Genomic DNA, 13,685 nt, shown 5'->3' on the forward strand with positions numbered 1-13,685 from the left:
GAGACCCTCTCTCAAAAAAGAAGATATTGTTTTCTGATTTCATGGGAAAAATTTGGATCTGTCGTATTGGTTATTTACTCTCTATGGGGAAAAGCACAGGGGTGTGGGTTGTGGATAGTGTCATTACTATTAGGGATAGATTTGGAGTTGTTTGCCGATTATAAGAAAATTTGTAACTACCTTACTTAGTATGATGTCTATTTGTATACTTTCAAATAGCTTATACTAGATTTATATAAACATTCATTCATTTATTTATTTATTTATTTATTTATTTATTTATTTATTTATTTCATGATCAGGGTCTAAATGTAGGTTCTGACTATACTGGAACTCACTATGTTGACCAGTTTGTCTTAGAACTCACAGAGATCAACCGAATTCTGCTTCCCGAATGCAGGGTTTAAAGGCGTGCACCACCACCATCCAGCTCTAGTTGCTCTTTTTTAATACAACATCTAAAATAGAAATAAGGGACTAGTGAGGTGACTTAGTGAGTAAAGGTCGTTTGACTGCTGTAAAAATCCTCTGTGCTTCAGCTGTTTATCCTTCTACACTAGGCTGTGGAAACCACTGGGCGATCTTTGTTCTTCCCCCTCCTCTTCACCCTCTTTCCTCTCTCCACTCTACTTTTCTCTCCCCAACTATTTCTCTGCCTCTGCCTCCCAAGTAGTAGGATTTAAATATGTATACCACTGTGTCCAGCCCTACTACTCTTATTGTCCCTGTAATCTTCATCTCAGAATGTCCTTGACTTGGAATCATATAATACTGCTGAGCTTTAATCTCTGAAATTACATTCATTGTCAGACATGGGCCAGAGCAGATTTTCTGTACCAAAAGAGGTCTTTTCAGACGTTCATTTGAGAGAACATTTCATTATTTTTAGAATTATATATTCAAAATTGTCAAAGCATAAATGTACATTTTTCTGTGTTTGAAGCACTTCATATCCATGCTTCTCTACACCTTCAGGCTAGTTATAGGCAGAGAGAAGTACTAATAATCATGTTTTCATTTCTACTCCCTCTTCATATTCAAATAGAGTAAAGTGGGGTCAAGTAGGTCCCATAAGCTCTAAGCCCCCTCCAAAGCCTCTGGCAGTAGGCCTGACAGTGCTCAGAGCATGAGCACATAGTGTCTACATTGGTCTCCTTAGTCATCTGTCCACATGCTGCCAGCCAGGCTGCTGGCCAGGCTCCTGAGTCTGGGCCAGAGTGGCCATGGAGCAGAGCCAAGGTATTATGAAAAAGCACTAGCTTGGGTTTCACTTCTCTGGGATTAGACTGGAAGATCCAGCTGCCAATTGTTATCAACCAGATTTCTCACACTTTGCCTGACGAGTTGCTTTTTTGGTACACGTAGAGAACCAGAGTTTTGTGCTTTTGTTTTTCTTTTTTCAAGAATCTCTGTCTTTATTTTAAATCTCCATCCAGTGTGTAAGGGACTTGTGCATTCTATTTGAGATCATTCTAATATCAGCGCTTAATAAAGGCATTGTGAAGAATTCCTTTAATAATATGCACATGAGGCCTTAACTTTTAAAAACTACTTTTACATTTTGATGCATACCTTAAATATGCACTTAGAAAAATGATAGTTGATCTTTAAAAATGTCCTGCATTTCTCTTTTTGAGTCTAGTTCGGGGGATGCTACTCCTTAGTCCTATTAGACATGTTTATTTTGGCAAGATAAACTGCTAAGACCTGACAAATGATGTCTGCAAAGCACATGCCTTGTTAAGTATACAAACAAGCCGCAGTTGTTTCTATGGGAAGAAAGTATCCTGTTCACTTCGGGATTCCTGTGCTTAGCTCAGCGTTTGATGAAATGTAGGAGGAACAGAGCTCCTCTCCCATTGTTTATAACCAATATTGTGCTTTGGCTTTTTAGCACTGGTTTGTTGTTGTTCATTTGTTTTGTTTTGTTTTTTTCTGACTTTTTAAAAGTAGTATATATTAACAAAACAGAACAGTTTTTACACGTGTTTAACATACTTTGATCATATTCACCCGAGACACTGCCAGACAATGTGGATTTCTTTAAAACAACAACAACAACAAGCGGTTGGTATCATGTGCTTTCGTTGCATGTATTACAGTGGCTTTTTGCTGCAAGTAAGAGGAAGCCTGATTGCCTGAGCCATCTCGATACCTCCGTGTGCAGGGGCAGTGTCTTCTCAGTTGCATTGGCATCTTCTGCTATGGTTCCAACTCATCCACGCCTCCTGGTCATTGCAGCTTTTTAAGTACGGTGTCCTTCAGCAGAATATTAGATCAATCTAGGGAGGGATTTTATACCACAAATAGCTCTGTAGTCTGTTATTTGTGTGTCTGTCTATTTCTTGAAAAATTCTTTGTCTTAGTGGTGTAGTTTTGGTGTGAAAGTGTAACTGAGAAATAGTAGCTATTCGTGAACAAGAAAAAACGGGAAATGAAAATGAATTAATAACTGTCTGAACTAGTTAAGACCCTGGCAGTCTGCAGCATGGTGGTCTTAGCGGGCGAATCTGTGGGATGGTTGTGTGCGTGCCCCTGGGGGGCAGAGGCTCAGCTGGATGGGTGAGGAAAGGTCTAGCTTCTTCTTTTCTGTTTGTTTGTTTGTTTGTTTTACCTGCTTATTCTGTTTTCTAGTTTATTACATATTCTCCTTAGTAGTAAAGAACTTTAATGAAAAGGAAGAACTTACAGAGATCCGCCTTCTGGTGCCAGGATTAAAGGTGTGCTCAGTCAGGCCTGGCTTCATCTTTATATTCTTAAAGTACCTAGCTAACTCTAATGCTTTACAGTTTCTAATAGTATGAGTTGAGTCAGTGGCCATTGTTTTTTTTTGTTGTTGTTGTTGTTTGTTTGTTTTTTTACTGTATTCTTTCCTAGTATGTGGAATTAGCTGTCCTTTTTTATTAAAATAAATTCCTTCTTGTTAAGGAACTTCTGTGACGTTTTCCCATATAATTCTTAGCTACCTGATTAGGTCAGTTTGTTTTTACTGGTTTTGAAGTTAACTTGAAAACGTTGGGCTTGACGTTTGTAGCCCAGTGGTGGAGTGCTTGCCTGGCATACACGAGGCTCAAGTTTCTATCCCAGTACTGGAAGAACATATGTGTGGTGTATATGCAATTTTCTTAGCTTTTCAAATAGTCAATATTACTTTTATTTAGAAAATACATTTTTCTTAAAGCACTGATCAGTCTTTTAAATTAAACGTTAATTTCATATTGCCAAATAATTATTTCTTTTGTAATTTAGTAAAATTTTAGAAAACTTAATAAATGCTTGCTACTTAGGGATACTTTTCTTCTAGCATGATTTTTTAAATTGTTTTTGTGCATAGCTATATAACTCTTGCACGGCCCGTTTGTTTTATGAATGCTCTTTTCTTTTAGCTTGATAAGGATGACATGGTATACATGGAAGCATATGATAAATTGCTGGAGTCCTGGCTAACTTTGGTCCAAGATGACAAGCATTTCCATAAAGGTTTTTTTACTCAGCATGCAGTTCAAGTTTTCAATTCCTATATTCAGTGCCACCTTGCTGCTCCAGATGGCACAAGGAATTTGGTAAGTTTTAAGAAAGGTGGAATGGAAAATCACCATAGGCCCTATCATATTAGACAATAGAAAATGCTAGAAATTTTGGATAGGTTTCCTCAAAGATTTGCTGAGAGAAAAGTTCCTTAGTTTTATCTACTGGGTTCTTTAAATGTGAGCTATTACATGTAATTACCTTTTTATGTTTCCAGTTAGTTACTTCTGTATTGCCAGGTCCCTGGTAACGTCTTTTATATTAAATACATCCTATATTAATAACATCCTATATTCAAAAGTCTAGGGAATCTTAAGATACCAAATTGTTTTAATGAAAAATGGCAATCCCCAGTAGAAGGGGTGAAGTGTAGGTTTTGTAGCCAGCTATGTTACCGTGTGCATGGGGAGGATTTTTTCTTTCCTTCTCTTCAGTGCTGTCCTCATCCTTTTGATGGACACCGGGGCTTCTGTCGTGGTTAGAAAGGTGTCCTAGAAAGCTGGAAATGCATGCCGCTCTCTCCAGCTCCTCCTGAAGCCACAGACACATGCCTTGTGGAACATGGTGCTGCATTTCCTCATTGTTTCTCCTCCTTCCACCAAATAGACTGCCAATGGTGTGGCCTCTCGTGAGGAAGAAGAAATAAGTGAGCTTCAAGAAGATGATCGAGACCAGTTTTCTGATCAATTAGCCAGTGTAGGAATGCTAGGAAGAATTGCTGCCGAACACTGTATGCCTCTTCTGACAAGGTACGCACAGTCCCGGAAACCCCATGGAGAAGTGCTCTCTGTTCACAGTGACCTAGAGAGCTTTAAACATCCCCCACCCTGTGTCCAGCACACTGGATCCAGTGGACAAAAGCGTGTCATAACTGCATTCTTTGGCAGTACAATTGCAGCTCAGGTACTACAACATAGATGACAGGAATTACGGAAAACATGGCATGAGAAGTGACTTGGAACAACCAGTTTCAGATTGCCTTTCATAAACATTGCTTGTTTGTAAAGTCTTATTTAATTCTATGTCATAAAATAGAGATTACAATCCTCTAGTGCACTTGAACAGTTGTGTGCCATAATATTTTTTGAATAAGTATATTTTGTGTAAACATCTTAGTTTATGTTATTTGGTTATATGGAAGTTATCAATTTCCTAAGCCTTCCTATTCTGAACTTTATAAAGCTATTGTTTCTTTCCTCTTTTAGTTTATTAGAAGAAAGGGTAACAAGACTCCATGGTCAGTTACAACGACATCAGCAACAGTTACTTGCTTCCCCTGGATCGAGCACCATTGACCACAAAATGCTTGATGATCTCTACGAAGATATTCACTGGCTTATTTTAGTTACAGGTTAGTTACTTCTTTCTTCTTAAATGTAGTTGCCAGTGAAACCATTTAAACCCTAAAAGAAGCCTCATATATTAAGTATAATAGTTTAGAGCTGGATGTGTAATTTCAGTACACTTGGGAGATTGAGATAGGAGGATTGTGAATTTGAGGCCAGCTTGGGCTACTAGGGAGACCCAATCTCAAACAATAATAAAATATATATAGTTCATACATAGTGTTAAATGAAACTTAGATACAGCTGCTACTGACATAGCAATAGATATAGATAGATAGATAGATAGATAGATAGATAGATAGATAGATAGATAGATAGATAGATAGATAGATATAGATATATATATATATATTTAAAAACCACTGGCTGTCATTCAGGGCCTGTTGTATGATAAATGTTTCCTTTGGATCTCATTGTAGCCCACTGAATTAGTATTGCTGAGTGGTGCTAATCGTCATCATCATCACCCCCAACTAACATGGAGAAGCTGAAAGTGTAAGAAATGGTCATACTGCAGTAATTTGTGGAGCCAGAATGCAAATCTAGGCAGTTTGACTTTTAGGGTCTTTTCCTTGACCACTAGACCTAATTAATGTTTCTATATTGTAATCAAGGGGAAAAAAACTTGACTTTTAAATAGTTATGTATGAATAGAGTCCTGATACAATAGCAGAATTCCTATTAATTTGACAGAATAAATTACTCAAGTTTTCAAAGCCTACATGTCACCATGCATTATGAGATTGATGACTAAAACATTGTCCTTTACCTTTGCTGTACTTTTGAGGGTTTTCATTTTCTGAGAAATTGACAGTTTCTGCACCTCATCTTGAAATTAACAAGTTAACATAATTTACTCTTACATCAACTTATGTGATGTATATAAATCAAAACTGAAAGCATTTATAGTGCAATTTGGTAAATAGATTTGTTAAGTGTTCATTTTTAATTTTTTTTAAACTGAAGGCTACCTCTTAGCTGATGATACTCAGGGAGAGACTCCGCTAATACCTCCAGAAATAATGGAATATTCCATTAAGCATTCATCTGAAGTTGACATTAATACAACACTTCAAATTTTGGGATCTCCAGGAGAAAAGGCTTCTTCCATCCCAGGGTACAGCAGAACAGATTCTGTGATTAGGTAATATGAACTCTATAGCTGCGCTCTTGTAATTTATGCTGTCTCATAAACTCTGAGTTGATGGGTAGATGACTGGAGGGGTAGGCACGCTGCAAACTGGATACATGAAAGAAATGAGAACTTGGAGAAGCCTCGAGACATAAGGAAGGCAAGGGCCTGCTGGCAGGGATTCAGGGTTATCTAGTACTGAAAAGAACAAATGTAAAATGATTCTGAATATGACACTTGGAAGTGGCATTCATTCTAATTTACTAAGAACACAGTGTTTGTCTATCAGTAAGCAGTAATGATGTTTGTTTAGGCACCCTGCAGGAGGGAAAAACAGTTCCTAGAAACCAGATGAGCCTTAGCAAGAATACTTTGACTATGCATATGGAAACTGTGTTCGTGGCTTCTTAAAACTGTCATTATTGTATTATAAAAAGAGTTATCCTGAATATGTGAAACTTGAGAGCCCGATCACCAGCATTTACAAGACAGCAAGAGTGCCTCTGAGAGGATTCACTTTGTCTTCCTATTAATATGGCAATGTTTTCATCAATTATTGATGATGAAATTAAAGAGGGTAAATCTGAATTAATTGTAGTCTTAGAAGTAGATTTGGAAATGGTTTTACATTTTCTTTCATTATCTTTCAGTCTTAGTTGCCGGTAGAGATTGTAGGGATGACAACGGCATCAGTTGGTTTTTGTAGTTATTCACGGTTTTGTCCCACTTTTGTTTCTTAATGCAAACGTGTGTGGGCATTTAAAGCTCTGCAATAGAAGATATGGTTTTCTGTTTTCTTTAAAGTTTGGATAGTAAGCTGATACCAAGGAAATGTTTGGGGCCTTATTTCCTTTATTGGTACATTCTCTTGTTTGCGCTAAATAACAGAATTCTTAAGCAAAGGTTTCTTTCTTTTGAGGTAACGGTTGTGATTAGATTTTGTTATTTTGTTTGGTACATATCCTGGTGAATGTTATTTCTGGGACTGTTCATTTCAGAGCTCTGCCGTGGCTGCTTTGTCCTAATTCTTGCAGTAAGTGTCGTTAGAAACATTTCCCTTGAATTAAAAGTGCGTTTTCAGTTTCTATATGTCCCAGCTATCCGTGGGAGCAAATCATTTTCATATTTGAGAGCACAAATTTGAGGAGTGTTAAAAAAATATATATATATATATATAAACTGAGTGGTGGTGGTGTATGCTTTTAATCTCAGGGCTAAGGAGGCAAAGGTAGGCCTGTGAGTTGGAGGCCAGCCAGGTCTACAAGAGCTAGTTCTAGGACAGCCAGGGCTGTTACATGGAGAAGCTCTGTTTCGGGAGGGGGGAGGGGAAGAAAATGTAATAGCCAGTTTTTTTTTAATCTAAAGAGTTAGTGTAAAATTGGTTTATGGGAGAAACAACCTTTGCTTCACTAAAAATGTAGTCCATATTTCTGAAGAAACTGTCATTTAAGAATGAATCAAGTATCTTCATAGGTTGAGCACTTTGTGGGCCAATGGGATATATTCTTGAACAAAACAGGCAAAGTCCCTCCACTTTTAGAGTTCTTAGTAAGGGAGAGCAACTCAACAGTGATGGGATGTGCTGGGGACAGAAAGCGTTGTGGGAGAGAAGCCAAGTAGGGCGGGCAGCTGAAGCTCAGACTCCGCCGGGGCTGATACAGTCCTAAGCAGTGCGATCCACGTGGCCTTTGTGTAGATGATTTCTGAGCAAGGACTGAGGTTGGTCAGGGAGTCTTGAAGGTGCCCAGGGTAAGAGCATTCTAGGCAGAGCAAAAATAAAGTAAAATAAAATAGCTAATGCAAAGACCAGTCATTCCTGGTGTTCTTGCACAGCAGCCAAGATGCTGGAGTGGAGTGGGTTTTATAAGAGATGACTTGTGGTAAGTGAGGAGGAAAGAGGTACAGTCTATAGGTCTTGTAAGACACCTTTGCGCTGCAGGAGATGGGGGTGCTACTGTAAGGTCTGAATGGGGGATAAGTCACACATCACAGCACTTTCCCTGATTACCATGATTAGAGTGCTTATTGGAAGTGGGAGACTGCCTCCTGGTCTAGTCATGGTTATCAAAGAGAGATATGGCAATGTTCAGACTACGTTACGGCAGTAGTTATAAGACTAATTTAAGAGCTAGCTCATCATGATTACTTCCGATTTATGGGATGCAAATGTAATACAGGACCAATTTGGGAAATTGAGTGCTACCTGGTATATAAAGTATTCATGACAGGATGTTTGACTCAGGTACTGATCAAGAAATACTAACAATTAAAAAGTATTTGGCTCAGTTGTTTCTTCAACTCCAGCTTTTGATGGGATTTAAGAGTACATCAGGCCGGGCGGTGGTGGCGCACGCCTTTAATCCCAGCACTCGGGAGGCAGAGGCAGGCGGATCTCTGTGAGTTCGAGGCCAGCCTGGTCTACAAGAGCTAGTTCCAGGACAGGCTCTAGAAACTATAGGGAAACCCTGTCTCGAAAAACCAAAAAAAAAAAAAAAAAAAAAAAAAAAAGAGTACATCAGGGTGGCTAGCTGGGAGAGACAGAGTGTCAGGCAGTGAGAGGAAAGAGGCAGGAGAAAAGAGCTTGTGTGACCTGTGTGACTGACTGGGTTGGAGAGGCCCTGGTTCTCCTAGGTGAGGCAAGGTGCATTTGCAGGAAGGAAGTAAACTCTTGTGTAGAGTCGCTGTCTTGTGGAAGGTGGAGTTAAATGTGATGGGGCACCGTGGGAAACAGTTGCTTTTCAGTCTTGGGAAGAAGATGGAAACTGGCCCTTGAGTTTTGAGAAGGGTTTCTGAGAGAGCTCTCCAGGCTACTGCTGATTTCTGGGCATGGCGTAGAGAAGGGAAGACTCCCTAGGGCTGCCTGACCTCTGCTGCTTCTACCCTTTCACCTTTTTTCACTAGATGAAAGAAAGACTTGAGCTCACTCCCTTTATGGGAGCACCAAGGAAAAGGGCAGTTCTAAATTGTCTGTTGGTGATGGCTATGTAGCCAGGATGCAGTTCATTGCATCCCATAACACCGAAAGGGGATCCAGTACTGGGTCAGCTGGGATGATCTTGATTTTGTCATATGGCTTGTAAGTAATTCAAATAGTGGATAACCTTGGTGTTGGAAAAATAATTTCTGTTTTTTAATGGGAGCGTTTGTTTTGTTTTGTTTTTTTCTCTCCAGTGTATACATCTCTTAAATGAGAAAGGAACCAACTTTGGCTCAACTTTGACTCATTCTGGCAATAAGTAATATTTATTCACAAGTAGATAAACTAAGTAGGAGACATAAAACCCTTTTGTGTTATCCCCAAGAAATACTCAAATAAGGCTGAGACTGTAGCTCAGTGGTAGACCACTTGCCCAGCCTGGACAAACTTCTGAATTGGAGCCCTGGCACTGGAGGAAATTGTTTCATAATTTAAATTTGTGTTACATTTTGTTCTACTGTATGCTAAGTATTATGATAGTAATAAGTCAATCTAGAAGACTTTTTAAAAAATATTTATTTATTATTATGTATACATTATTCTGTTTGCTTGTATGCCTGCTGGCCAGAAGAGGGCACCAGACCCCATTACAGATGGTTGTGAGCCACCATGTGGTTGCTGGGAATTGAACTCAGGACCTTTGGAAGAGCAGGCCATGCTCTTAACCTCTGAGCCATCTCTCCAGCCCCTCTAGAAGACTTTTTAAAATACTTATAGTTTTATTATCATTGGAAATTCACGTGAAGTATAATATATATAAATGGCTGTATCAAAGAAAAGTGTGTATTTGGTAAATAATTTTCTTGGGGAAATAAAGTTGAAATTAAAGTACTAATACAACCATTTGATTTTGAATTCTGTTAAGCTTTAAATTATATTTAATTTTTTTTAATCTTATGGGAAATTTATCAATGCATCATTATTGATAAAACATGAGGTTATTAGGATTTCTGTTATTTTTATTCACAAATTTTGTTCTAAAATTTAGAAAGTTTGAGTACTGGTTTATGAGAAACATATAAATAGTGAGGGGGGGAAGGGGGTTTTTAGGTGGAAACTTTTCTGATTTAAGAAGGTCCAGAGAAGAATCTTTAATAAAGACTGGGAACAGTAAACAGATAGATGAGGAGGATGTGGGAAGTGATGCCCAGGCAGCGAAGGAAGGGAGCTCTTTCAAAGGGCAGGGTGGACAATAGCACTGAGTACTTCTTGGTGGGAGATCAGAGGGTCAATGAAGAACGCACACGTCCACCAGTGTGCTCACAAAGGAATTTCAGCCCTCTCTGGATGGAGCAGAGGCCAAACTGTAGTTATTAACATCTTAGTCTAGGCCCCGATGTTTATTACAACCTGTGCTTCCTTGTCTTTTGGCTAAAGTCAAGTTGAAATATATAATTTCTGGTATGTTACTTCCCATTCCCATATGTGTACTTATGTAATCGTTCTGGGAAGGCTTATTTTAAGATACCATTAGGAATAAAGATTATGAGACAATATGCTGGGCCATGAGATTTGTAGACAAGGCTCAGTACTTAGGACATTCTAATAAATCTATTCTCAGATCTTAAAGCATAACAGGACTTGTCTTTTGCGATACAAACATTTAACCTGCCTACTGGAAGAGTGCTGAAACGTGGGCTTAGACTATGAACATTTAATTCTGTGTGTTCCTCCATTTTGAACTGGGAGCCACTCTCTAGACAGTGATGCTGAGATTTACATCTGCAGTTATAGCCTGAGCAGACAGTATTTCTCATCTCTCCTCTTTCTTGACTCTGGAAGACCAGAAATAGTGTGGGTACTTTAACTCTATTGGGAATTTTTACACATAGCCTGGCATAAAGAAACAAAAGATTTTTATGGAGAAAAAAAAATAGGGTTATCAACTTGTGTTTTCTCCCCACAGGGTGTTGTCCGCAGTGCTCAGTTCTGTTTTCTCCCCACAGGCTGTTGTCTGCAGTGCTAAGAGTCTCCGAAGTTGAATCTCGAGCAATAAGAGCAGACCTCACTCATCTCCTGAGCCCTCAAATGGGCAAAGATATTGTTTGGTTTCTAAAACGCTGGGCCAAGACTTATCTCCTGGTAGATGAAAAACTGTATGATCAGGTGAGGATGTAAAACTGGTGACTCTTTTTGAGTTTATGATGATGGCAAGTTTAGAGGTAAGAAGGTTTTTGTTTTACTTATAAGAATGGAACTGTTAGCAGGGTTCAGTGGAGAGGCAGGTGGATCTTGGAGTTCAAGGCCAGCCTGGTCTCTACAGTGTTTCAGGATTCACAGAGAAACTCTGTCTTAAAAATAAAGAGCTGGGAGAGACTTGGGACTGAAGTGCTGTTATATTACTTTTCTTAGAGCGTCGTTTGGTTCCATTGATGTATTAAGATACATCACCATTGGATTAATATGTTTATGAGATCTGTATGTCTGTATTTATTTTAAATGTCAGCTTGTTAATTACTATGAGACTTGAACTGACAGAAAAATTAACAGAAAAACATGGATGGGTTGGGTATTATCTTTTTGATTCAAATGAAAAATGATAAAAGTGATATGAAGTGAGCACCTCCTCAGGCTTTGATGGTAGTTTCAGTGTAGATTTTCTGTAGGTTGCTTTTTAGCTACTTATTCTGACCTTAAAAAATGTATCTCTTCTCTTAAGATAAGTTTGCCATTGAGCACAGCCTTTGGAGCAGATACAGAGGGTTCCCAGTGGATTATTGGCTACCTCTTACAGAAGGTCATCAGCAATCTGTCAGTCTGGAGTAGTGAGCAAGACCTTGCAAATGACACTGTACAGCTCCTTGTCACATTGGTCGAAAGAAGAGAAAGGTAAGGAGTGAGGTGGAACACAGATTTCAGTTTGCTCTTTAGCGACTAGCAAATTGTAGCAATATCTAAGCCCGGTTAGAACTTACATTTCCAGAGTAGTGTTGTTACAGATGCAAATGGCAGCTTACCCATGTAATGGAGAACTGCATTGGCGGCTCTTCCAGAGGACCTTGATTTGATCCCAGTACACAAGCGGTAGCTCTGAACTGTGTGTGACTCCAGTTTCAAAGATGCCCTTGTCTGGCCTGTTTGGATACCAGGCACACACAATTTTCCCAGACATATGTGCAAGCAAAACACTCAAACATAAAATAAAAACCCACTTTCATGTATTAATATTCTCATTTGATATTTTTCAGTCCCCCACGTGCACACACATGTGCGCGTACACACACACACACACACACACACACATACTTTCTTAGTTTTTTCTTCGAGACATGGTTTCTTTGTGTAGCCATAGCTGTCCTGGACCAAGCTGGCCTCAACTCAGAGATCGACCTACCTCTGCCTTCCATGCTGGGATTGAAGGTGTGTGCCTCCTCTGCCTGACTCAGTAATTCCCATTTGAGTATTGCACATAAAAGATCTCTGGACAGAGACTGCTCTTTGTTCCCAGCCGCCCAGACCCAAATAATCACACAGAAGCTATATTAATTGCAACACTGCTTGGCGTATTAGCTCATGTTTCTTATTAACTAACTCTGAAATCTTAAATTAACTCATTTCTATTAATCTGTATCAGCACAAGGCTGTGGCTTACTGGTAAGGGTTCTAGGGTACCAGTGTGTCCTTCTTCGGCGGCTACATAGCCTGCTACGTGCATCTCCCTGACTTTGCCCACTTTCTCTTTATCTCTGATTTTCCCACCTGGCTTCACTCTGCTAAGCCATTGGCTAAAACAGCTTTATTCATCAACTAATAAAGCAGCACATATACAGAAGGACACCCACATCAGATCTCACTTGGGCATGAGATTTAGAGCTGACTGTACCTGTCACCTTGCTTTCCCCAGAGAACCTGATTCTACCTCTTCCAACTAGAGAGGGCACCAACAGACTAAGTAACGAGCCCAGGTTGTTGAAGCAGTGAATTTATTAGAGTTACCTATAGGAGTGTGGGGGAGGGGTTATTTGCAGGTCATCTGCATCACTAAAAAACACACTCTCCCAGTGGGTGACTCTTGTGAAAGTTTACCACTTGCACAATTGGGGGCAGCCAGAGCACAGAGCAACTGCTTAGCCAACAGTTGATCACCGCAGATAGAAGCTGGGAGATGGGCTTTCTTACTCTTAGAAGTTTCTTGAACCTCTTCGCAAAGAAATGGTTATACAGCCATTCTCATTTTGCAGTCAGAAAACTGATGATAAACACACTTAAGTAAAAAATTCTATGTTCTTGAGCAATTATTGGGATTGAAATAAAAGCCAGCTTAGCTCCAGAGTCCATGTGCACTTGGGATGTTGTTCTTTAAAATTACATCCAGCAGTTAAGAGCTCCTGATGTCTTCCAGAGGACCCAGTTTTGGATCCCAGAACCCATATTGGGTGGCTCACAACTGTCTGTAGCTCCAGCTCCAGAGGACCCAGTGTCATCTTCTGGCACTTTAGACACCTGTGCACATCCCACATACAGACACACATACTCACAGACAAATAAAACGTTTTTAGGAATCTCATCCAGTCATACTATATTCTCAGTGCTCAGGAGGCTGAGGTAGAAAGATTGCAATAATGTGGCCAACCTGAGTTGGCCACAGCAGCGTCTTGCCTTAGCAGATTTTAAAATTAAATGTTCCCCTCTTAAAAGTGTTTTTTGCCTGCGTGAGTTCATGTGCAACACATGTCTGCACATACCTGGAAAGACTATCAGA

The 13,685-nt window shown here is 39.5% G+C and overlaps 1 protein-coding gene across 2 annotated transcripts in view; it reads left to right on the forward strand.

Annotated features, from left to right (window-relative positions):
• Xpo4 (exportin 4) overlaps positions 1 to 13,685 on the forward strand; it is an 88,577-nt gene that overhangs the window by 57,384 nt on the left and 17,508 nt on the right. For both annotated transcript variants that reach the window (XM_038310139.1, XM_038310140.1), the window contains exons 10-15: positions 3,387 to 3,563; positions 4,135 to 4,277; positions 4,734 to 4,879; positions 5,841 to 6,018; positions 10,930 to 11,089; positions 11,643 to 11,812. In XM_038310139.1, coding sequence (XP_038166067.1) covers positions 3,387 to 3,563; positions 4,135 to 4,277; positions 4,734 to 4,879; positions 5,841 to 6,018; positions 10,930 to 11,089; positions 11,643 to 11,812 — 974 coding nt within the window. The remainder of the gene's footprint in view (positions 1 to 3,386; positions 3,564 to 4,134; positions 4,278 to 4,733; positions 4,880 to 5,840; positions 6,019 to 10,929; positions 11,090 to 11,642; positions 11,813 to 13,685) is intronic.

The sequence above is a fragment of the Arvicola amphibius genome, chromosome 13 (assembly GCF_903992535.2).
Source record: "Arvicola amphibius chromosome 13, mArvAmp1.2, whole genome shotgun sequence".
Taxonomy (NCBI): Eukaryota; Metazoa; Chordata; class Mammalia; order Rodentia; family Cricetidae; genus Arvicola; species Arvicola amphibius.